Source organism: Leptodactylus fuscus, chromosome 6 (genome assembly GCF_031893055.1).
Source record: "Leptodactylus fuscus isolate aLepFus1 chromosome 6, aLepFus1.hap2, whole genome shotgun sequence".
Taxonomy (NCBI): Eukaryota; Metazoa; Chordata; class Amphibia; order Anura; family Leptodactylidae; genus Leptodactylus; species Leptodactylus fuscus.
Genome location: NC_134270.1, coordinates 25,201,101 through 25,226,642, shown reverse-complemented (window position 1 = coordinate 25,226,642; position 25,542 = coordinate 25,201,101). Strand labels below are relative to the sequence as shown.

At 45.4% G+C, this 25,542-nt stretch overlaps 1 protein-coding gene across 3 annotated transcripts in view; it reads left to right on the top strand.

Annotated features, from left to right (window-relative positions):
• Positions 1-20,045, top strand: part of NADK (NAD kinase) — a 48,037-nt gene extending 27,992 nt beyond the window's left edge. For 2 of the 3 annotated variants that reach the window (XM_075279600.1, XM_075279601.1), the window contains exons 4-12: positions 11,236-11,365; positions 11,631-11,739; positions 13,505-13,590; positions 14,458-14,560; positions 15,348-15,490; positions 15,939-16,038; positions 16,642-16,799; positions 17,758-17,840; positions 19,465-20,045. In XM_075279600.1, the coding sequence (XP_075135701.1) occupies positions 11,236-11,365; positions 11,631-11,739; positions 13,505-13,590; positions 14,458-14,560; positions 15,348-15,490; positions 15,939-16,038; positions 16,642-16,799; positions 17,758-17,840; positions 19,465-19,615 (1,063 nt within the window). In that variant the 3' untranslated portion in view covers positions 19,616-20,045. Of the gene's footprint in view, positions 1-5,851; positions 6,125-11,235; positions 11,366-11,630; positions 11,740-13,504; positions 13,591-14,457; positions 14,561-15,347; positions 15,491-15,938; positions 16,039-16,641; positions 16,800-17,757; positions 17,841-19,464 lie in introns of those variants that run through there. The other variant, XM_075279602.1, reaches the window with a different exon arrangement.
• Positions 20,046-25,542: the final 5,497 nt, after the last annotated feature.

Below are 25,542 nucleotides of genomic sequence, written 5' to 3'. Positions count from 1 at the left end.
TCTTTCCCTTAATAGTCAGAAACTTGAAGCAATTCATGCTCGCAGCCCTAGCTGTAATGTAACGGTTAATAACTTAATAGGTAGGTATATAGGTGTATATACTGTGCTGCCAATACACCGAGCCATTTTTTGTGACAAATTTCACAATGGGTGTTTATGGGACATCTGAACAAAAACGCAATGCAAAACGTACGGCCCCTATGACATTATTTTGCCCATGGCTGCCCCCATAACGGTTCAGTGTCTGCTACCGATGGCTGCCATTGTTCTGATACAATATTTCTGCTGTTTCTTAGCCGTATAGTTTCATGTATGGAGACTCAGTACAGCAATAGAGCTATATAGCTTAGAATAGAAAAAAGGGGGGCGCTGTTTTGGAAACACGGATTATCCGTTATTGCAACTCTTCCCTATACAAATAAGACAGAGCTGCAATACCTGACAAAGCCCACGTTCATGATGGGGCACTGTAGATCCCCTATCTCGCATAGTGTTATTTCTGTACGTGCTTCTTACCGATAACCCCCATCATGTGTTTCAAGGGTCCCTTCCCCCGCCTGGTTATAAAGTAATTGTGCCTATGGCAGTCACATTGATGGAGCAGATGTCTCTGTTGTATAATAGCACCTTTGATTTGGAGATCATAAGCTGTCTATAAACAATACCGGTGAAAAGCGACGCTAAAAATAGAGGCTTTTACACAGCGTTTTGCTCTTTGTTGGGTGAGTAATCCCGTCCTTGTTGGTTTACAATTCTGTTACCCTCTTACTCATCAGAAATACAGAGCGGTCAGGCTGCCGAGCAGATGAGGAGCTCCCGCCGCCTCCATAATCCCTTACAGTAGTAAGTAATCCCACCCTGTGGATGACAACGTGGCTCAGGTGTCACCGGGCACAGGGAATACCAGACTGCCACCTTCTATCCACACCAGGACTTGGGGGGCTTCTGCCCAGGGGTACAGAATACAACCTGGACCTTTACCTGTGAGGTCATGTAAGGTGCTGGTTATGTGCCGCACTTCTTACAAGATGTGATACTGGACGTCTTAATAATGGGGGTCACAAAACGGGGGGTTGCAAAACAATCTTGATTACAATTTTATAATCATTATTTAGGCTACGCCCCTTTTTAATTAGGAGTATGACTTGGGCGAACCTCATGAGATATGTCTCACAAGGTTCACACAACCCAAAGTGAACACCTCCAATCCGGACCTGCTATTCTATTCCTCGAGTCTGCAGAGTATAATGATTGGAGGCCCGGGGAAGGTGAGTGAATGTAATAATAGTGTTACTTACCTCTCCTGGGCTCCGGCGCTGTTCCGGATCTCGTCAGGGAGCGCTGAGGCCTGTGAATGGGCCTCAGTGTTGTGGCGTAGTGACGCGGAGACGAAGACCACTGGCAGAGCCCAGGAGAGGTGAGTAACACTGTCTGTATGTTTACTCGCCTCCCCTGAGCCTCCGATCTTTATACCCTGGGTCTGAAGGGACCCAACACTGGGACAGTAGCAGTTCCAGTTGAGTCTGAACGAAACGGCAGGTAGAACCGGATTGGTGGTTTCAGTTGATGACATTCCCAGCCCGACCATTACCCTCCTCGTATAAATGTAAGGCTCTGTTCACATCACATTATACAAATCCATTTATCGGATCTATGTACATAGAGGATCTGTCCAGCCCTTATAACCCACATGCCCATCACTGTGCCTATATGCCAGGCTCCTGGCACTATGGTCACTATGATGCAAGGAGTCCCAGTCATCCCATCAAATTTAGGCAATATACTGTTTATGGACATGTGCACGCGGCCTTAGCCCGAGTCATAAGGAAGCTTCGTATCATGAGAGATCATATAACTTTAATATATCTTGTGTCATCTGATAAGATGTACCGTAACCTTTATATGTGCAATAATTCTACATAAGAAAGAAGTACGTACAACATTACTCATTGTTTTATCTTGCACCAATGACTTCCTCTTTTATACTCCAGAGCTGTATTCATGATTCTGCAGGCTTCAGTCTGGATGTCTCGCACATCTTACATTTTTCATTAAAATTGATGGCCAGTCCTTTATAGGGGTAAGGAAGTCAATACAATGCCCCTAGTGGCCCCTACACAGTACAATGCCCCCTTAGTGGCCCCTACACAGTACAATGCCCCTACACAGTACAATGCCCCCTTAGTGGCCCCTACACAGTACAATGCCCCCTTAGTGGCCCCTACACAGTACAATGCCCCTACACAGTACAATGCCCCCTTAGTGGCTCCTACACAGTACAATGCCCCCTTAGTGGCTCCTACACAGTACAATGCCCCCTTAGTGGCTCCTACACAGTACAATGCCCCCTTAGTGGCCCCTACACAGTACAATGCCCCCTTAGTGGCCCCTACACAGTACAATGCCCCCTTAGTGGCCCCTACACAGTACAATGCCCCCTTAGTGGCCCCTACACAGTACAATGCCCCCTTAGTGGCCCCTACACAGTACAATGCCCCCTTAGTGGCCCCTACACAGTACAATGCCCCCTTAGTGGCCCCTACACAGTACAATGCCCCCTTAGTGGCCCCTACACAGTACAATGCCCCCTTAGTGGCCCCTACACAGTACAATGCCCCCTTAGTGGCCCCTACACAGTACAATGCCCCCTTAGTGGCCCCTACACAGTACAATGCCCCTACACAGTACAATGCCCCCTTAGTGGCCCCTACACAGTACAATGCCCCTACACAGTACAATGCCCCTACACAGTACAATGCCCCCTTAGTGGCCCCTACACAGTACAATGCCCCCTTAGTGGCCCCTACACAGTACAATGCCCCTAGTGGTCCCTACACAGTACAATGCCCCTAGTGGCCCCTACACAGTGTAGTGTCTCTCCTATTGTTACCCGTAAGGTTATGTTGAAACTGTGGAATTTGCTGCGGATTTAGGGACGGTGTGTGACGAGAAACTGGACCCTTCTTCAAAGGTTTCTTACCTAGGCGGGTTATATCCTAAGTCATGCTGTAAGGCCTGTTAGAGGGTAGCTATGGAATAGGTGGCACCAGAGGGGGCAGCACTTGTCCTCCTGGGTAACGGCTAATTTGCATCGTCCTTTTTTCCAGAGGTTTCTTGTATAGCAAGCGATTTTTAGTTGAGTTGACAGTAGCTATAGAGAGTGTTGTGACTTCACATTATGTGGATTTTTACAGGAGCCATGTAATTCCTCTCTTCACCTGTGGAGGCACTGCAGTGTTTCTTTATTGAGATCTGATTAGTTGGTTGATGTGGTCTTGATCGTCTTAGTTAAAAAAATAAAAATAAAAAATTGGAAAATCCTGCTAACTCCGCCCCCGCTTGGGTGTATTCATTTATCTTATGATGATTGTTGCTTGCTGCTGTGGTTACACGTGGTACCGCCCTCTGCTGCGCACTTGGGGCTTTGCACTTCTACGCCAGTTTACACCAGTTCTCACTTGCTTTACAAGTCAACAAAAACGCGGCGTCTGGTTTTTTTTTTTTTTACTTTTTAAATTTTGTTACAGATTTGTGTGTGTATATATAATATAATATTTTGTATATTCAAGCAATAAAGGACTTGAGAGGGAAGTTCTCTGTCTTACCTTATGTGGTATATGAATCTCTCTCGTGTTTGTATTGTTTCTAGTTTTTATAGGTTTTCTGCCCGGTAGGACAGTGACGTGGCGTTTCCCTGTTTGCTCATAGTGACGCGCTCTTTCTATAATAAGCAATAATCTTATAAAACCTGTAATCTGGATAATGGTGTCATTTTGTCTCTCAATTTTAATGGACATGAAATATAAAAATAAAAAAACCTTCCCACAATGACTGAATACCGGAGGTGTTACTACATGGATTACTACATGGATATTCCAGTCTGATGTTTCTTTGGAAATCCTCTTGTCCGATGTCCTATTATGGTGACCTCAAGGCTAACATACTAAACCTTCTGCTAATGTTGGGCCTAGGGATTGCTCGACCGTTTCATGGGCATGGGAGGGTCCTTATGGCAGATATTGAGGGGTTGGAAAGGTCAGGTGTGTTAGATTTTAATATGCACTGTATTAATCCCGTACGTTTTGGTTCACACCTGTGCCTGGATTCCGTTTGGGGTTTCCATCTCTGAACCAGCTTAAAAAATGCGGAGAGAAAAGTCCTGCAAGTCTTGGACTTTTCTGTACACATTTTTTGGACCCAGCGGACCCCCTCATAGTCTGTGGCTGTGATGGAGAACCTGTGACACAGGTGTCAGAGGTGGCACTCGGAGCCCTCTCTTTGGGCACCTATCTGTGCAGCAGATTGTACTGTGTGGGGGCCACTGAGGAGCAGATTGTACTGTGTGAGGGCCACTGTGACGCAGATTGTACTGTGTGAGGGCCACTGTGGAGCAGATTGTATTGTGTGGGGTCACTGTGAAGCAGATTGTATTGTGTGGAGGCCACTGTGGAGCAGATTGGACTGTGTGGGGGCCACTGAGGAGCAGATTGTATTGTGTGGGGGTCACTGTGGAGCAGATTGGACTGTGTGGGGGCCACTGAGGAGCAGATTGTATTGTGTGGGGGTCACTGTGGAGCAGATTGGACTGTGTGGGGGCCACTGTGAAGCAGATTGTATTGTGTGGGGGCCACTGTGGAGCAGATTGTACTGTGTGGGGGCCACTGAGGAGCAGATTGTATTGTGTGGGGGCCACTGTGGAGCAGATTGTATTGTGTGGGGGCCACTGTGGAGCAGATTGTATTGTGTGGGGGCCACTGAGGAGCAGATTGGACTGTGTGGGGGCTACTGTGGAGCAGATTGTACTGTGTGGGGGTCACAGTGGAGCAGATTGTATTGTGTGGGGGCTACTGTGGAGCAGATTGTCCCCAAGTGGACCCAACGAACAGAAACTGAGGCACCGGTGTGATCATACAAGCCAGGATTAATCTGCCCTACAGTTACTTCTATACATGCCTGTAACCCCTATGGGAAACTCCCCGATCATTGCGTAGTCTATAGGAAATCACCTGGGAAAACACGTAGGACATGCGAGCGGCAAAACACCAGGCAAGTTGAAGTAACCCTCCACAACCCAAAATAATCATTGTTTGGGACTTTGATCATGTAACATCAGATTGTGTTTGTTTTGCTGAAATCCCCAGGAAAAACTTTAATTTTTTTAAAAAATCTCTCCATTCTGCAAAATTGGCTTTAGCCTTAGCTAGAACATTAGTCTCTATGTATTCCCTGCATCTCTCTAGCTGCTGTGGAACTACAACTCTCAGCCTGCCCTGACAGTCTGACGGTGACGCGTGTAGTTTCGCTGATTCGCCTCGGGCCATTTTGCGTCACGTTATACTCTGCAATTCGGAGGCCCCAATGCAGGTTCTGGGGAATAGAGGACGGACCTGTCTTCCTGGTGTGTCATGTGTATGATCAGCCCTGAAGATGTGTGTGTACAGTGAAGGCATCAGTGACTCCCCCTCCACCTGAGCCGCACCCCTCCCCCTCCTCCTCCTCCTCCTCCTCCTCCCACTGGGCAGGATCAGCATTATGTAATACAGTCAGCATGTCTTAAGAGGCAGTGCTGTGGTCGCCTGCCAATGTCAGCTGGAATACCTGGACCAGCCCTCATTAAATCCTCACCCCCCTGACCACCTTCTCAAATAGACCTGCCTAGCTCCCAGGACAGGCACCTTGGCCGGAGCCTCCTCAAGTTGTTCATTGACATTTCCAAGGAAGTTCCCCCATCTCCAGGTTTGCAGAAGGAGCGTCCCATCCCCTACTTTGTGAGTGGAATGGCAGATAACTATACGAGGACACGGCAAACTTTCCCGGTGCTGCCACCATATAACAAGACGTGCAGCCGGGATAGAAGAGCCCACCATGCTGGAGTCTAGAAATGACTTGATGTGTAATTGTCCAGGTCTCCTCCTGCCCCTCTGACACAGGCGAGACTTTATTCTCTTCTCCTGCTCCGACTTCTTGGGTTTTTGCTCGTTACAATGTCATCCTGCCAATAGCAGAATCCTCTGGTCTTCCAGATTGTTCACTTTTCTTCTCCGTCGGTGAGATTTATGCAAGACACCATGAAGATTTTTGACAAGGTGAAGCCTAGAAACCTTCCGAGGAATCCCTGGCAATGGTTAGTATGTGCAGCCGTCCCAGCCCTTGTTGTGGCCCCGCTCTCGCCATGAATGTGAGTCCATGATGTGAGCAGGCAATAGACAGAGCCCAGGGCAGCCATCCAAGCATGTGTCCTCGCCGCCCCGGCTCTGCTTATTCTGCACTTGTTGGATAACATCTCATTTCAGCAGACTTTCATCTACGCGAAGGGATGGGCAGCAATGTGTGTATACTTATTATTATTTTACTATATACTTATTGTATGTGTGTGTCATGAGATTTTATGCTTTCTGCTTCTTGTGGTTTGTGCACAGTCCCCGGCCACAACATTGTAGTCGCTGTACACAAACTAGAAGCCGCTTATCGCATTATATAGCTCGATTTCATGGCTCGCTGATACATCTGCCTGGCCGACAGATCAAGCAGAGCTCAGTGTCACATTTCAGGGTTACTTTGCATATTGTTATATTATATAGCTTATATTGGAGAAAAAAACAGATTTATTGTTTTATTGACATATAAAAAAATATATATTTAAGATATTTATTTTTGAATTTATTATTATTATTATTTGTAAATTTTAGTTATTTTATAATTATATTTATATTTTTATATTATACATAATATAAAAATATAAATAATATAAATATTTATGAGTATTTCTAATAATAATTAATATTATTTATTATTATTAATTTTTTTATTTTAATTTTATGTATTGTTTATTATTTATTATTAATTTTATTATTTTTTATTATTTTAATTATTTTATTTGTTGTTGTTGTTGTTATTGTTTATTATTATTATTTATTATTTATTATTTTGGGATTCGTTGAGTGTCCCCGCTGATATCAGCCATTGTGCACGCCTGCTTTAGTGAGGGACGAATCTTAGATATTGTATAATTGTATAATTTATTGCGAAAAAGTGATTGTAAGCTCTGCGGACCAAGTAGTAGAGGGGAATACTAGCCCGGACTTACTGTTGTGGCCTAAACATGGCTCCTCTTTGGCACATTGTGTTGCATTGAGTTTGGACTAAGATTTTGTTCCCTTGTTAGACATGTGGGAGTGGATGAAACGCACCATCAAATTCTATGGCAGGGTTCGGCTGGGTTCACCTTCTCTATGGGAGAATCTGCCAGAAATCAGTGGAGAGTAAAGTCTTGCAGTGTGGCCTTATCTCTCCGCTGCTCTCCCTATAAGAATGGGGGGGCTGCATTATAGTCAGGGGGTCCGTCGGAGTCCGTGTCACTGCTGTATTAGTGACAGACCCAAACAACGAGAGCGCAACGCCAGTGTGACCCTAGTGTAAGCCAATATAAAGGTGGTGTAAACCTGGATTATACAGTCTATAGATACCCCGGCTTTATCCCCCGCGTCAGTCACTGTGCGGAAGCTGCTGGATACTCCGGTATATTGTGCTCGTATTCTTCTTCCTCACTTTCTTCTCCTCCGGTTTCTCTCCATCTTTCCTTTCTCCCACATCCTCCGCATTATTACATTACACATCGGAGAGAGCGCTGTTCACATCTACATTGCAGACTCTGTTTCCGTTGCCATCGTATGTGACGGAAATGTATTACTTACAATGGGGTCTGTAGGGGGGTCTGGTGACCTCCATTATGTAAGGATCCGGTGGGGGCCGAGGCTTAAAGGGATTGTCCTATGCACAGAACTAGATGTAATGGTAATATTTAGGTTTGCAAAAATGCTAAATCTGTAAACCATGAATAGTTAATGTATATTATATGGCTATATTCTATCAAATCCTTTACCTTTAGCGCCCCCATATTCCAACCAGGTTATTTTGGGTTTTGCATCCTGTGATAAATATCTGTATTGGTTTATTTTGCGCCCTCTGATATTTATTTCTAACTAGGAGTTTATTTTACATTTTCACTATTATCTTACTGTACGTGCCCATTACCAGCTATGAATCATACGGGCACCGCACCAACATAAACACAACAGGAACAATGCAACGTAATCAGGCCGCAGGTCACCGGGCGAGCTCCGGCACTGTACACAGTAATCTGTAGGAGTGTTAGAGTATACGGGTGTCCGTCCATGTCCTATAGCAGTGTCACCCACAGCCGGGGAGCCGCACGCTGCCGACGATTGTATGATACATCTGTATATCAGCTGTTTGTGATGTCCCAATAATACGACGTGTCCTCTCCATCTGCCATTGAGCTGCTGCAGGTTGTGACATGAAGTGTCCGCAGCTGTGTAACCCCCCCCCGTATACAAGTCACCATCCTCCTTTGTATATCTGTCACACGTCTCCTTAGCTATGGAGATCATCTGAATTACATGTATATCAGTTGCCAGTTTTATCTCTTTCTGGGAAAGCTGGGCAGCACATAGGGTTTGACTTTCCAACCTTCTATAACCTTGAATGGCAAGGCTGGCAGCCATATTATATGGCCTATATTGTGAGAGTCAATTCCCTCCCGAGGGTCCGATACCCCAATGCTGTAGATCCCTGAGATGCTGCTACTCCGGGTCTTCAGGCTTGTGGTTGGGATGACATTTGCAGCCATAATATGGTCATCTGGATAAGCTCCTGTATGGCGGCATATCTTGGACGGCTCCTTTGGTATCTGTAATGGTATCCTTGTACCCTAATATAAGGGATCTGTAAAAAGTATGGCTGACTATATCATACAGTAACGTAAAAGCTACATTGACACTCATCCCCCGAACCTATATGACGAGGGGGTATGTAGGACCATTTACAACCTATGGATACACCCCAGCCAATATGTTGGGAAATTTTTCCCAGCGTAACTCTGAATGTAAACCACAAATTTCGTAAGCATGGTTCTCATTTTACCTAAGAAGAAACATCCCAATTCTTCTAGGAATTATAACTAGTTTTCCGAGAACATCGCCCCCTGTGAGGGAATATCACCCCGGCACCGTATGAGAGGAGTTTATGTAGAGTCAGATGATGACCTGTACTTGTAGAGCAGCAGTGGGGGGCGCTATAACTCAGAAATAAAGCCAAATGCAAAAGAAGTATACCTGTATAGACAGACAAAGGCACGACACTGCAGCTCTGCCGCTGCGCACAGCGCTGGGAACTGCGTACGGGTTTCTTCACACGCCGTAGATATGGGGACATTTCTTGCAATGCATTGCTCACCCATTAAGTAAGACTTTATTGTTGCAATTGGATTACGGACGCCATCGGTGTGAGCCAATCCAGCGTTCTGCAACCTCTGACTTTCCCATATTGTACAACTATAGCGGTCAGGGCATGCTGGGAGTTGTAGTCTTACGAAGCTTGTGTCTCATCCCGTTATCGTCTGCCCTGCATCCATTATCATTAGTGATGAGCGAATGGTAGATACGAGGTTCGCTCCCATAGGAATGAGTGTTAGCGGCCGGCAAATCTTCACAGCGCTTAACTCCTCGGTGTTCAACCGCTTCCACGCATTCCTATGGGAGCGAGGTATTCGACGAATCGTTTCGAATACGATTAGCTCATTTCTAATTATAATGTGATGGGGGTCAGATATAGTTTTAATCTTTCATTCTGCAGAATGATTCCCGTCAGTGATGGCAAGGATATGGCCTGACCGTCTGGTGATCAGGAATCAGACGCTTGTCCTAGAGCGAAGAAGCGGCGGGTGGATAAAGTTCCTGAAAAGACGCTGCACCTTACCTAGCACTGCGGCCCCGTTGTCTAGGGATTGTGCCAGTTCCAGCAGTCGGGGTCCTATTACTGGGTAGATCAGATGTCCATAACAAGTTCCTGCCAGTGTTGACGGGCACTTATCTGCTTCCATGGGAGCCATTGTATGTGCTGTCGTACAATCCTTCGTCTATAGGATTCACCCTATATGGTTGTCGGCTGCACGTCCCATTCCATAACAAACGTTCATATAAACCATCGCCGTGTCAAAGGCTTTTCTGACTCTCACAACTTCCTATTTCTGTGACATTATTAAATGGAGTCTGTGACCCCGGCCTATATACCCAACCCCGCAGATAGATCAGTTAGGGTCACCCCCTTGTGAATCGCTGTCTCTGCCGTGATGGTGCTGTTTTTCGGTGTATGGGAATGAGCTCTTTGGGGGCAACTTGGGTGTTACCATTGGAGAGTCCCCCACAAAACTCGGTGGAGAGAATAGTCCTGAATGGAGGAATTTTTCTCTTCGACGGACGCCAGGCGGACACAATTTTAGTCAATGGGGTCCGTCTGCCGACCCAAATGACTAAGACCAGCTCAGATGTGATCCTAGCATCTGGAAAAGAGGTAATGTCCTTGTTTCTCCAAAAAGCTCATCTGTATACAGACGAAAATGGTGATATCTCAGCGCCAGATCCATCAATTCACAATGGGGGAAGCTCTGTGTGATTGAGGTGACCCTAACCTATCTGTCTGCAGGCCTGGGTGGATATTCTGGGGTCTGGTGATGGTCACAATCTTGGGATTGTGATGATCGCAGCTGTCAGACTCCATTGAGCAGGTAATAACCTGTCCTAGTGATAGGTCCTCAGCTGTGGTGAGTAGATTGAGCGAGGACGGTCTTACCTGTGGAACTCTTCACATCATGTAGACGCAACTCTCACCCCATGTTCTGGCCACCGTTATAATGGTGTGTTTCTTGCCGCTGTCTCTCATCCTCTTTACGTAGACCGCTGACTTTCTCCACATTTTAATATTAATCTGGTCCCTGATTGGTTCCCGTAGTCGTCTAGTGATCAGCCCACTTTATGGATCCGGTATCAGCCCCAAGACGCTCATCACTTCGCTCCTCTCTCTCCTCCAATGTTCTCCACCGGTCTGGGAGAAAAACTCCTTTTCTGCTGTCAGCCTGAGTATCTCCACTTACCTGCAAGACTCCTTATTCTACCAATATGTTCGCCTTCTATCTGCCTACAAAATGCTCCGACATCTTCTTAAGACTTGTGACATCGCTGTGCGGTCACGACTCAAGGTTCTTAGACAACGTTGCCGTTCAGAATGGAATTACAGTATCTATGGTGTACGCGACGCCAGCATTGGTAGACGTGTTGTAGTCTTACTGGACAGATTCTAAAGACATGGATGATGAACGGTTCATATTTCTGGAAACTCGATTTTCTAATTTCTTTTTTTTTGTTATCTCCATTTTAGGCATATTCAGGACCCTGCCAGCCAGCTACTCACATGGAACAAGCCGCCCAAAAGTGTGCTGGTGATCAAGAAGGTCAGAGACGCCAGTCTGCTGCAGCCCTTCAAGGAACTCTGCGTCTTCCTTACAGAGGTGAGGGGGGATACTGGGGCGTCTCTGGGCTCGGTTGTAGCTGCCACCGCTGCATCTCCTAAAATTTGTGGGGCTCCAAAATTTGTAACGCTAGTCAGCTTTGGGTTCGGAGCCCCTTTAAGACTTTTTTTTTTTTTTTTTTTTTTTTTCTTGGTTGTTACGGTCCGTGTTCACTCACTTTAACACCTAAGAAATATGTTTAGGGATGATATCTGTATGCGTATGCCTCGGTTCACTCACTTTTACATTTTCCATCTTCATTTAGCAGAAGAACATGATTGTTTATGTGGAGAAGAAGGTCCTGGAGGACCCGGCCATTGTGAACGACGAGAATTTTGGACCAGTCAAGAAGAAGTTTTGCACTTTTAGAGAAGGTAGCCCCCCCCCCCCCCCCCCCCGCAGATCTGTTTACTCGATGCGCTACAAATGTCTGGCGCGAAAGTTAACTAAATACTGCCAAATCTCTTGAGCTGTGCAAATCCGGTTATGTAATTGTGTAGCTGCTATTAGGTGACCCACATCACATTACAGCACAGTCACGTCTCCGCTCTGGTCCTATTAAAGGGGTGTTTCGGGACTTTTAAGTTGATGGTCTGTCCTTTAGGATAGGTCATCGATTGATGATCCCCCTGGGGGTCCGACACCTGGGATCCTTGCGGATCTGCTTCACAGGTATCGCGTTCATCAGTCACAAGGCCTGATCAGAGCTCAGTCCCTTTCAAGTGAATGAGTTGGGCTGCAATACCAGACACAACCACTGTACAAATGTGCGGCGCTGTGCTCGTCTTGCTCACCCGAACACTGCAGCCTCTAACACTACAGCCGGTGTCGGACCCCTGACCATCTTTCAATGATGACCTAACTTAAGGGTAAATTATTTAGCTTGGAAAACCCCTTTAAAGGAACACTAAACCTTAGAAGTGACTGATATAAAAGTATAGGGAGATAACATTGTCCTCGCTGTTTGTCGGTCTGCAGAGGACATGGGTTATAGGGCTTCTCCAGTTCCAATATGGATGATCTTTACATAGGATAGGCCTTCTGTGTTTATCTATGGGGGGGTCTGACTCTCAACCCCCACAGAGGTTTGCTGGATAAATAAAGGGGTTATGGCCAAAAAAAAATTAAGGGACGGATTGTTTGAGTATTAAAAATGTGTTTTTTAAGGATTAAATGAGCTTTACCCTGCAGAGACCTATTCAGAGAGCAGATTATACATGGACCGGATGTAACACGAATGGGAGCACCTGGAATATGTAGTGCACTTAAAGGGGTTGTCCAGACTTTAGATATTACTTATCCTTAGGATTGGTCAACAATGACAGATTAGTGCCCCCCCACCCCCACCCCAACCAATCTCCTTAACTACACAGTGTACATAGCTCCATACACTGTCTAGTGGCCATGGTGGGGTACTGCAGCTCAGCCCCATCAGTATAATAGACCTTGGGATTATACCGCTGACTAGACCTGTTGTAATGTCACAGGAATTTTTCTCTGAAAGGCTGAGGAATTTACAAGGAATTCTGATATGTTTACTTTAATGGCGGTCAATGAGCCCTTGTATGATAAAACCGTACTGGCGTCTGGCGTAGACTCCTATAGTCTACCGTAATGTTTCCGCTTCACTTTACATATGACTGTCCGGAGTTGCAGGATACATCTTACATGCATGTCTTAAGGAACTTGAGTCTTATTTTTACGAGCCTCTTTGGCCCCTGTTCATTGGGTTGTGGAGCTTTGCGTCTGGTCCCCTTTTAATAGATTTGGCAAGCGCTGTGATCCCATAGTCTTGTTCAACTGGTTCTAGTTTTTGTCTTGTCATTTGGGATGTGTGACCCACCCCTGTCCTCAGGAGACTCCGCTGTCAGGTTGCGATCACTCCTCTCTTCACATGCTGTTTGTTACTTCCACACCCGAATTCTACTGACTGATTCCCAGATTTAGCAAAGATTCGAGACTGTATAGTATATGGCTGCACCGTCCGTCGTCCAGTATGATGGCAGATGTCGGGGAGGAGAGACGGATTGGGTTGTTGAATTTGTGCCTGTATATAGGGGATAGGCATAGCTATTGTCTGCGTTACATGGCCGCCTCCAAGTCCCTGAGTACTAATCTGAATGTTTCATCATTTTCCAGATTTTGATGACATCTCCAACCAGATTGACTTCATTATTTGCCTTGGAGGAGACGGGACCTTGCTGTACGCATCCTCACTTTTCCAGGTCAGTTCTGGTCACTCGGTGAACATTTTGTTCCAAGACTATTGTGGGTCGTGTAATAGGATCTCTATCCAGGATTACATTTTACAGGGTTGCAATTAAGGGAGACTTCTTGATATTTCCATGTGGGAACTTGGATGCAGTACTTAGGGGTTTTGGGCGGGTCCCATGATCAGAACCAGTACCTGGCCCACACCAGTGCAGCGGCTGATTGGGGTACTATGTGCAGGTCTTAATAAACCTGACCTTATCTATTTGGCTGGTTTTTACCTGTCCCCTTGGAGGATGGTCCATTTCTTCTACCTATTTTTGAAGAGGACCTCTGACTAATTCCAATCCTTTGTATCAAGGCAGTTGGAATTTTTCTCTGGCTCCCACCATTCCTGAGTAATCAGCGCTGTTAGTTTGATCACCCAACATATTGGGTTCTCTGTCCAGGCTGGAGTAGATGATACCACCCACCTGACAGTAGAGAGCCGAAGTTATATACTGGGGGCTAAAACTAACAACAGTGATTGCTCAGGAACGGTGGAGACACCAACTGCACCAGAATCTGTGGAAGGGCACCTATTAAATGCAGGAGTTAAAGGAGAAGCTGTCAGGTTCCCTTTAAGGACATCATCTTGGCTTGTCCGACCTAACCAGCCCTCCCCTCCCTTTGTTCTCAGTAAGTGCTCGGTTGTGGGTTTTGCAGAGCTGATGTTGTATTAGAATCACTCATCTGTTCACCACGCCGGTGACCTCTCGAAGCCGCTCGCCTGGGATGACTTATTGCATTGTTTTAGGCAAATAGACTCCTTTACCGTCACGTGTGCCCATACCAGTATGTGTTTCTAAAGGACTAACCCTGTTTTCTCCTCTTGCATATAGGACAGTGTCCCTCCTGTCATGGCTTTCCACTTGGGATCACTGGGGTTTCTCACCCCCTTTAGCTTTGACAACTTCCAAACTCAAGTCACTCAGGTTATAGAAGGTAAGAAGAATACAGACAGGGGTCAAAACGGGGGCAGCCAAGCTCCATGTCGGTGCGCGACGCTCTTGTTTCACACTTTTGTCTGAGCCTTTTGGTGATCACTCAGTGCACGGTGCGCTTACAAGCGGTGCCTTCATTTGTCAAACCCTCAATAACCCGTGCTGATCTCTAGGTAGGTTAGATGTAATAAATGTATATGGGGCAGTAGTCACACCCTCTGATATGGTGTATTCTTGGTAACTTTGATGTTTTGGCCTACTCCACAGCCCTGACAACTAGAGATGAGCGAACACTGTTCGGATCAGCCGATCCGAACAGCACGCACCCATAGAAATGAATGGAAGCACCTGTGACGCTGACTTTGCCGGCGGCCGGCCGGCGTCACAGGTGCTTCCATTCATTTCTATGGGTGCGTGCTGTTCGGATCGGCTGATCCGAACAGTGTTTGCTCATCTCTACTGGCAACCATTGCAGTTCCCCTCTGGTCATAATTATTGGGACTTCCCTGCTGCAAACAACATGGGGTGTCGCTGCAGGGATGGCTGTATCCATATAGTGCTGGAATCCAAGGACAACATCTGCAAGGAGTCTGTATGTTCTCCCCATGTTGGCCTGACCTTCAGGGTACTCCGGTGTCCTCCCACACTCCAAAGACGATGATGAGCCCTATATGGGACAGTGACTATGTCTGCAGAATATGTTGGCGCTATTTTTTTGTACAGCACTCTACTGTTCTGAAGCAGATTATTTGTAAATCTAATTTCCTTATTAACTTGTCCTTTTCCAGGTAACGCGGCACTTGTCCTCCGCAGCAGGCTAAAAGTGAAGGTGCACAAAGAAAAGAAAAACTTAGTACAAAACGGTGTCGAAGAAAACGGGCTCATTGTCAACCAGCAAGAGAAGGATCATGTCAAGCAAACCAAGTATCAGGTGAGTTGTTGCGTACAGAAGGAGTTAGAAGGTGCACACAGTGCTAGATCCCTACTCTAAGACGGTTGTATGAGGGCTCCGTGTCTGTGAACATCAAAGTGCAATCTTGTCACACATTAGGTTTAGCTTTACATTAGAGGACAACATTGGGTAGTGATGACGGGTGAAAGTAGGTGTTCCGGCACCTTGGATCCCCTTTTTTTGTGTATGGATTAAAATTTCATTTCTTTTCCGCACATTATTGCATTTTGACACAAAAAGGTATTTTCACAAATCCCCTGTCCAGAACAGGGATTACAGAAACGGGGATCAGTGCCGCTCTATGCTGTTTCCTTGGTGCCCATAGAGGTGCATGGGAAACAGAGGTTATGGAAACAGTGTAGTTTAGCTGTGCTATGCTGTTTCTGTCGCTCCCACTTGTTAAACTTGACTTCTCCATGATTTCCAGGTCCTCAATGAAGTGGTAATAGACAGAGGCCCCTCTTCTTATCTATCCAACGTAGACGTCTTCCTAGATGGGCATCTCATCACTACAGTTCAAGGAGATGGTAATACTTGCTAATGAATATTCACTTTTAATGAAGGTTACATAATCTTGCAGGCCATACAGATAAGATGGCTGTCTACTTCTACCTCCTAGCTTAGGTGGGCACGCAAGGGAACGAGCTTCTACCAGACCCCTCTGCTAAAAATAAGGGGAGGAGGGTTCATTAGATGTGTGCAAAAATGACTTCATCGACTTGATGACTTAATCAATTTCCATTGCATGACCAAAGATTCCCAGATCACCCTGCCACTTCTTCTCTATTGCAAGTAAATGAAATCATTGTGACCCCAAGAGTGCTGCGACTATGACTGGTGGTCGTACGAAAATCTGCAGGACAATGGCAGCACCTCGGTGGTAAAACACCTCCATTTACTTACATTAGAGAAGGAGTCGCAGGACAACCCAACAATCTTTGGTTGCATTAAAGGAGTCATGACCAACGTCACCATGCAACCTTAACCGAAATCGCCTCCCAGACTACCTGTTAGTAATGGCTCCTGTTTAGTTTTCATTTAGCTGAGGCTTTTATGCGGTTTGTGATCTTTTGAGCTTTGCCATTTCCAGTATTTGCTAAATTTGCAGTATTTCTTGTCTCCACCCTCAGGAGTTATTGTATCCACCCCAACTGGCAGTACGGCATACGCTGCGGCAGCGGGCGCCTCCATGATTCATCCAAACGTACCAGCCATTATGATCACCCCCATCTGTCCCCATTCTCTGTCCTTCCGACCAATAGTAGTCCCTGCTGGGGTGGAGCTGAAGGTAAGTCTCTCCTATAGGTGAATAGAACAGCGGTTCTCTGAGCAGGTTTCTATTTGCTGTTGGGTTTTTTGGGTTTTTTTATATATAAATTTGTAGTTAATCCACACAAGCTGAATAATGCCACACGTAGCCATGCCAGGACTTTACCATGGGATCAAGCAATGCCCAGACTGGTTCAAGCTGAGAGATCCAGTCTGGGGTGGAGGATTAATCCACTAAGAATTCATCTTGGAGAATTGCCATAGGCGGCCGTGAATTAATAGTCATCACGTATTTGTGTTTTTTTTCTTTTCTGTTCAATCTGATGGATCTACTTGTAATTAATGTAAGAAATGTAGGTAATGGACACAAGATGGAGGTGACCCCGGTGTTACAGAGGTCGTCTATGATTGACAGGGTGAATGTAAAACAAAAAATATATATACTTCCCTGTCTGCAGTGCGCTCACCTCAAGCGTCGGGAACGGGGAGGAACACGTGTTCGCTGAGACCAATTGGTGGTCGCTGTAATTATGTCACCGCCTCCTGGTCTCAGTGGTCGTGTGAGCCTCCCCGTTTTGGGCACATGAGGTGGAAGGGGACCAGGACTGCACAACAGAGTGCCAGAGACCGGCGAATGTTTTTTTTTTTTTTTTGTTTTTTTTTTAAGACCCACTCCGGCTGGCATGGACAACCCCTTTAACCTTAAAGGGGTTCTCTTCTCTCAGTATACACAATGGTTATGTATTGCTAGGATGAGCTGCCACTGTCTAACTGCTGTGACTCCTGAAGTGAAATCCGCACCAGTGTATGACTACACCCTTAAATACCACTTTATCGCATGGTTAATCAGCTTACCATGTTAGGGGAGGCCAAAAGTAGAAAGCCCCCCTTAGACCCCACTATGGACACATTCAGGATGACGCTGGGTATTCTGCTGGCAGTCCTTTAAAGAGTTAATACGTTTGTGGTTCTTTCAGATAATGCTTTCACCCGATGCCCGAAACACGGCCTGGGTCTCATTTGATGGGAGGAAGAGGCAGGAGGTCTGCCATGGAGACAGGTAAGTGACACCTACAGCAGCCGATGGGATATAAAACTAGTTATTCTAGTCACTGACTACCTAACACTGTTCTCATAAATGCGCCCATTGTGAATGTGATCGCTGGGGGGGGAGGGGGTTATGAAGACTGGCATTTAGTACACCAGTCTTGATCATCCCTGCAGTGTCTGAGGATTCGCCTCATGACAAACTCTGCAGTCCCCATTTTACCTGGAAAGTTATGACTAAATGGACACTTGGCTGTTACTATTACCTAAGGAATAAGTAGTTTGCACACATTATCAATAGACCATGGCAGATTGTGTCGTGTGTGGGGATATGTAACGCACAATTACATTCATACATTCCCCATGGAATAATAGAGGATCAGCACTACATGGATATACTTGTTTTATCCATAACATAATTCTGTATATGCTGAAAACCTGCATGAGACCTGTCTGATCCTCTTAGGTTAGGTTCACACGGCAGAAAATGAAGAGCAACTCCTCTTCGTTTTTCACCACCGTATTCAGCCGCAAGACAGCAAGCCATTGTAGCACATCGGCTTTCTATTTTGGCTTAGGCCCAGGTGAATGGGCCTAACTAGCTGGGACTCTCGAGCCGCACAATCTGTGGCAAGATTATTTAATTTATCTGGGGTTTTTAATACCAAGCGCTGCTTCCTCTACTCGGGGAGTGACATCCATTAGTTCCATATGAGTGACCTGCAGCATGGCCATGTGACCATTGAACCAGATTTGTGCTGTACTGCACTATATCAGACTCAGCGGGCATTGTGCTTGGGTCTCAGACTATGGTTGGTACTTATGATATTTCTGGTTCTGGGGATATTATCACTCCTTAAGGAGATATCGCCTTCACAGGCGTATGGAGACTTACAAAAGCCGTTTTTGCTCCACTGGGGGATTATGGGAAAAATATGCAAATCTGTTTTCCAAGATGTAAATAGGAAAACAGTACCTCTGCTTGCTGCCCTCTAGGGGCAGCCCCCTTATACATCATGCACGACATTTTCAACAAGTCTTGAAGCAATGATGTGAGGTTTAGCCAAACCAGTAACTCTATTCTAAAAGTAACAGAATCCCAGCTGTGGGCAGCACTGTTTCAATCTGGTTGGATCTCATCAGCACAGCGTAGGGATACTGGTTTGGCAGAGATGAGAGAATTATAGACCAGGTTCTGGGAATATTATTACTCCTTAAGGAGAGATCACCTTCACAGGCGTATGGAGACTTACAAAAGCCGTTTTTGCTCCACTGGGGGATTATGCAAATCTGTTTTCCAAGATGTCAATAGGAAAACAGTGCTTCTGCTTGATATTATTCTGGAATAAAATCTATCAAAAAAATCACAAATTTTGGCACACCTGGCTCCTCCATGCCACTTTTTTGGGGCATAGTGAGAAGGGCAGTGGTAAGTTATAGCTTAAATGTTTGTCTGATGTAGATTTGAGGGGGGGGGGGGGGGGGGAGAGAAGGTCTATTAAAAGGCTCCAGGTTCTTAATACATAAGGCACATCTTACTCCAGCGTAAGGGAGAATAGAGACTGACCATAGAGACGATAACCTTGATAAATCTCCCCTTTCCTTACCCCTGGCCATCTTGTCTTGTGTCGTTCCAGTATTAGCATCACTACCTCTTGTTACCCAGTCCCTTCCATCTGTTTCCGAGACCCGGTGAACGACTGGTTCGACAGCCTGGCCGAGTGTTTACATTGGAACGTCCGGAAGAAACAAAACCATTTCACAGGTGACGAGGAAGAGGAGTACTAGCAATGTGCGGACCTCACGGACTCACACCCTCGGGCCGGACCTCTTACCAATTACACTGATGGGTTTCTTTCTCCTACGTGCCCCACACATGGACTACAATAGACCAAATCTAACAGAAGTGCTTTTCAAGCCACCAGCTGCAAAGTACTGGTCCGCTCCGACCACCAGCTTCCTTTATTTATCGAAACTAAGCGTTCTCTCTTAAGATTTTAAGAAAGAAGTTTATATTTGTGTTTCTTATTAATGAAACTTCAGAAATAAATGAAATAACCCCTTGGTGCCAGCAGGGCCCGCACTGTATTGTCCCTTACCACAATATAATGGAGACCGCTCCTGGTGGCCTTGTGGTTATGTAGAGTTGTTTACATTTTATAATTGTCCCATACCAGAAAAAATTACTATAAAATATATTTGTTCTTATATCTTCGGAGCCTATTTTGTGGAATCTGTGATTTACATACTGTATATATATTAAAAATCAATCTTCCATTCTGTAACCCCATGTACCATCTCAGGGCTCCTCGAGGTGTTCTTCACTGGAGGAGGCAGCGCTAGAAGACGCCGCTTGCTTTATGGCCTGGTGTGAAGTGCTAACACTGCCATGAGCTTTCGTTTCAGAGGGGTCTTCATGGAGGGGTTCAGTACTCATGTTGTCTGTGGTTCTATTGGCGACAAACCTTGGGTTTCCGCACTGGTTCGGACTCTGGGTCAACGGATGGGAACCAGCCCCTAGCCTTCAAGTCGTTCTGCCGCCTCCTACCTCTTCCATGTTTACTGCTATTTACTTGTACTATGAAGCTGGCTGAATTTATTATTATACTAGTAAAGCCAGTACCCATAATTCATATACCCAGAAGTACATACAGCAGAAGGAGGAGGCGGAGCAATTGGGAAGGGGGGATGGGCTGTTGTTTATGATCATATGACCCAGGGTCGCAGCCAGCCTGGAAACCCTTGGGTCATCACAAATAAAACCAGAGAGACAGTAAGTATCGAAACACTCCCTGAAGAGCCCATTGTGAGAGGGAACCTATCAGGAAGCAGGATATGAACAAGGGAAGAGAGGCTGAGTTATGTGAGAGATAGATTTGGCAGAATTACAGAAAGATTTCTGAGTTTAAAAAAAAAAAAAGCAGAGTAAATCCTAACAGGACTCCTAGGAGAGAAAATGAGAGTCCTTCTGACTCCACCCACACTGTGATTGATAGTGAGAGTCCTGACTCCACCCACACAGTGATTGATAGTCCTTCTGACTCCGCCCACACTGATAGTGAGTCCTTCTGACTCCACCCACACTGTGATTGTGAGTCCTGACTCTGCCCATACAGTGATTGATAGTGAGAGTCTTTCTGACTCCGCCCACACAGTGATTGATAGTGAGTGTCCTGATTACGTCACAGCTCTCCCCGTATCACTGTGTCTGTCAGTCCTTGTGTGTGGGCGGAGTAATCAGGACTCTTACTGTCTCCCTAGGAGTCCTTTCAGGATTTAATCAGGAACCTTGCTGTAAGGATAGCAGCACATGTCCATGATTTACCTGTGAAACTAAACGGCTTGAACGTCCTACTGAGCGTGGGACTCCTAGCATGCTAGTTATATCTGATGGCAGGACTCCATAGCTCCCAGTAACACACTGTCCTGTACCATTATAGTCCCACTCCCCGCATGACATTCAAGCTGGTAAATCTGACGGGTGATACTCTGCCGTGTACAGCCACCCTAAATCCTATAACCCTATATATCACCGAGCTCAGATTCCTATAACTCTATCCATCTTGTATCTCACACATCCTGCTCTGATAGGGCCACAACATACTCCTGATCTGTTCACTTTACCTCCAATACTGCGGCCATGTCTCCTGCCAGGAGTGATGGTGTAGGAGTGGGTGGTCTGGTGGTCTGTACAGGACTGAAAGTCTTCCATGCGATCTCCTTTGTAGGAGATTTCTAGTGTCAGATTTTGCTGACCAGACCAGCCCTGTCTTGTGCTGCCCCCCTGCAGATGTAGATGCACTGAAGATGTATTACTGAGGGTTACCCATTGTCCATACGATGGATCTGTATGTGCAGGTCTGTGTATATGATCCATTGGGGGGGCGCCGTCCTCCCCGCAGCACTTTCTGTACAGTTACTTTGTATCGTTATTATTATTTTCCATATGATTGTATTTATGGCTGATCACGCAGATTTTGCAGTTGCCCATCGTAGCCACAGATACAGATCTGCCTGGTTGCTTACTTCTAGTTTCTTATTTTTATACTCTCCTGGTTTTCTATATCTTCCTGAAGTGACTCTTACATGTGATGGCCGATGCACTGTCACCACTGAGTTCAGCAGAACGTTGTGTAAAATGGTTGAGAGCAATGGAAATTTTTATTTATTTTTTCCTCCGCATTGCTAATCTATTACCTGTCAAATGGTCCTAGAAAGACCCCTGTGCCGAGCTTTGTGTATGGGGTCTCCTGCCTCTAGTGGCATAAGCATTGGTAGATCCCCAGCCTCATATTCCGTTCAAGGGGTTTTCTGGGGCTTATTAATTGATGGGCTACCTTTTAAGATTGGTCATTAATTGAGGATCAGTAGACACCCGGGACCCCACAGATCAGCTGTCTGAAGCTGCGCAGAGCTCTTTGTGGGTTACTTCTGCTTCACAGGTCATTTGATGATCCATTCACATGATGTGATCACAGCTCAGTCCCATTGACGTGAATGGACTTAGGTGTGATACAGTTATACGATGCTGTGCTTCATAGGTAACTTGCCCAAATGCTCCATCCTCCTCAAACAGCTGCTCGGTGAGGGGCCCGGCTGTCAGACCACTGCCGATCTTAAATTGATGACCTATTAAGTCTGAAGCTTCACGTTGCAGAGAGGCAGAATTCTTTGTTGCAGGTTTTGCTGTTTTTTTATTTCCCATTCCTTCTGTAGCCATGTGGCTTGGCTCCAAAAAAGTAGTAAAATCTGCAACAAAAAATGCTGCGTTTCTGCAACGTGAGGCCTCAGCGTTATATGTCCTTTATCTCCTTGTTTTTGATCTGGTTATACAGTAGGTTGTTGAAATATTTTTGCATCTTGTATACGTGTCTGTATGAGCAGAGCGTAACCCCGTGGGAACGAAGTCTAAGGGCGTGCATGATCCGATAGTCTTATAATAAAGTCTTAGAGGTGGAGACTTTGCCCAATCTATCCTGCGGCTTCTCCCAAGCTCTAGCCTTTCAGATTATAAATGCTGTATCCGGGGCTCCTGATCTAGGCCATGAACCAGGGCTGTGGAGTCGATAGGCCAAAGCATCAACTCCATGGTTGTCAGCCATTTATGAAGGCGTCTATCACAGGCTAAAGCGTTAGAGCAGGGGTAGGGAATGTACGGCTCTCCAGCTGTTGCAAAACTACAACTCCCAGCATGCATACTTGCTCTACTGTTCTGGGAACTCCCATGGAAGTGAATAGAGCATGATGGGAATTGTAGTTTCACAGCAGCTGGAGAGCCAAAGGTTCCCTATCCCTGCGTTAGAGGATCTTTACTGCTTCTGTGGAAGTAAATATGTAATAAACTGTCTATATAATATTAATTGAATTAAATAATGTAAAAAATGTATTATGAACCCAAAGTCAGTAACTTTTTTTCCCCGACTCCACAGCCCTGCTATGACTGGAGGTTTTTCCATCTATTTTGTAGCCTTTGAGATATATAGATATATATATATATATATAATATATATAATATATTTTACACTTTTACTTGTCTCATTGATCGTTTTTTTTTTTTGTTCCTCTTTGTTGTAACCAGTTCTGCAACCGGTTCTGTCTGCAAATCTCCATTGTATTGTTCAGTTTCATATTTGCATAAATTGTAAAGCTTTTTCTTACACTTTATATTGTATATTCTATTTTGACCTAATGACCTCTATTATCCTTCGGTGTCAGCGGAAAGTCTAATGGACCCAGGTATTGTACCCTGAACACATTTACAGTCACAAGGCGAGAAACCAGGCCCTGGCTTTCCAGAGTTACATTCACTTCGGGTAGGTTTGCTGCTGTTAGGTTACCTGCGCACACACAGACTGCCGCTGACTTCCGGGCTGCACCGTGACTAGCCATTGTTTGCAGTAGTGTGTCAAGGTACAGCCTGGCAATAAGGGGTAATTTGGTGTTTATTTGCAGGCAGAATCCACTTCAAGAATCAATAATAGCCAAATTATGCTGCTCACACAGAGCCTTAAAGGTACATGAGCCTTCATGCAAAGATAAAATGTATGCAGGGTCTTACTAGGAAGCCTGTTCTGACAGTATGTCTTCATACATGGTGTATTATCAGGTTTTATGCTGCTAATAATAGCATTATGGTTGCAGCACATTTTACATTTGTCCCAGTGGATGTGTACAAGAAGGAGCAATCTGCCCCCCTATCCATTACTGCAATGCTGCCAAGAAGAACTGTACAATAGCAAACAAATAGCTGAGAAAATCCTAATAGAAGAGATCCAGGAACACTGAACTGCAAATACATGCATGATGCGACTAAAAAGACTCTGGAGAAGAACAATCCATGAGCACAGTCAGTAAAGCTGCTGCTGTCTGTGAACAATATCCCATCTGTAACCACACAAGCAGCCAGAAGTAGATACAAGTACATAGATATTTCATCCATTATAAGCAGTGAGATGTGCAGAAAGCCATTTGCAGATAGGTGTGGAGGCTGTGAGGAAAATCGGCCCATCCCCCTCTCTATTTCTTTGTGAAGAGAGAACAGCCCTCCGCTCGCATTAAACTCATCTTATTAAAGCATAACTAAACTTTGGGCCAACTTTTGATTTTCTGGCAGTATTTGTCATGAATAAAGTTTGTAATATTAATGACCCACTGTGCCAGGAAGAGGTTAAAGTGCATTACATTTTGGTCCAGAATCACACACTTTATGATATGAGACTTGTTAAAAAAAATAAAAAAAAAATGTAGAGAGATTTCTAAACAAGGTGTATATATTATACTCACTATTCCATCCGGGAGCCACTCCGGTCTACAGTAGGAAGGTGGCGCAGCGTCTCATCTGCATGGCCAGCTAAGAGTTAGGCCTCTTGCCATGACTTGAAGTCATGGGCTAAACACGGCCATGTAACCCATGTGCCGCCTGTGCATTAAATGAATGGAAGCATGGGTGGTCTGGAGTGTCGGCCTGCGTACAGGACTGGGAAATTCACAGTCGTGTGTACGAGTCCATAGAAAAGAATGGGTCAGTGTGCGATCCGTGATACACATGGATAAAACACTGAACAAGGCCATGATAGACTGCGAGTGGTCTTAGTACCAGGTATTGCTGCCTGTAAACCCCTTTTGGGAGATATGGTAACAGGTCTTGGATTTCTGAGATTACAACAGAGGGTTCTTACTCACGCATGGCCACTTTTCCATCCATTCATGATGATCAGCACCAGGTTTTGGCTCCGAACATTGGACCATGTGCACTTACTCCTAAAAAAAAAAAATCCTCTAGCCCTTAGTGGGCAGCATATTAAAGAAACACTCCAGTGAAACAAATGTTTGCACCCTCTCATGTCTGAAAATGAGCCACAGTGCAGTGTGAATAATGTATCCACAGATTTATAGTGAAGTTATGTGCTCCCCTCTGGAGCGCACAGCAGAAGATGCAAAAGAAACTTTTTTCTTTTTGGCCACACAGTCCTTTGCACCAAAAAAAAAAAGTGCTATGTTGTCCAAGATGCTAATTAGGTTCTGTCAGATGGGTGGTCCCAAATTGGCATCTTGGGTGTGTAAACATACAGAAATGATTGCCTGAGAACTGTGGAGAGTAGAGAAAAATTCCCAACTCTGCCGGAATCAGCGGAGCAGCGACTATTGAAGATTTGGAGGTAAAGATCACAATACACACTCTATTGTAGTCTCAATCCTATAGCTTTGCTTTGTCA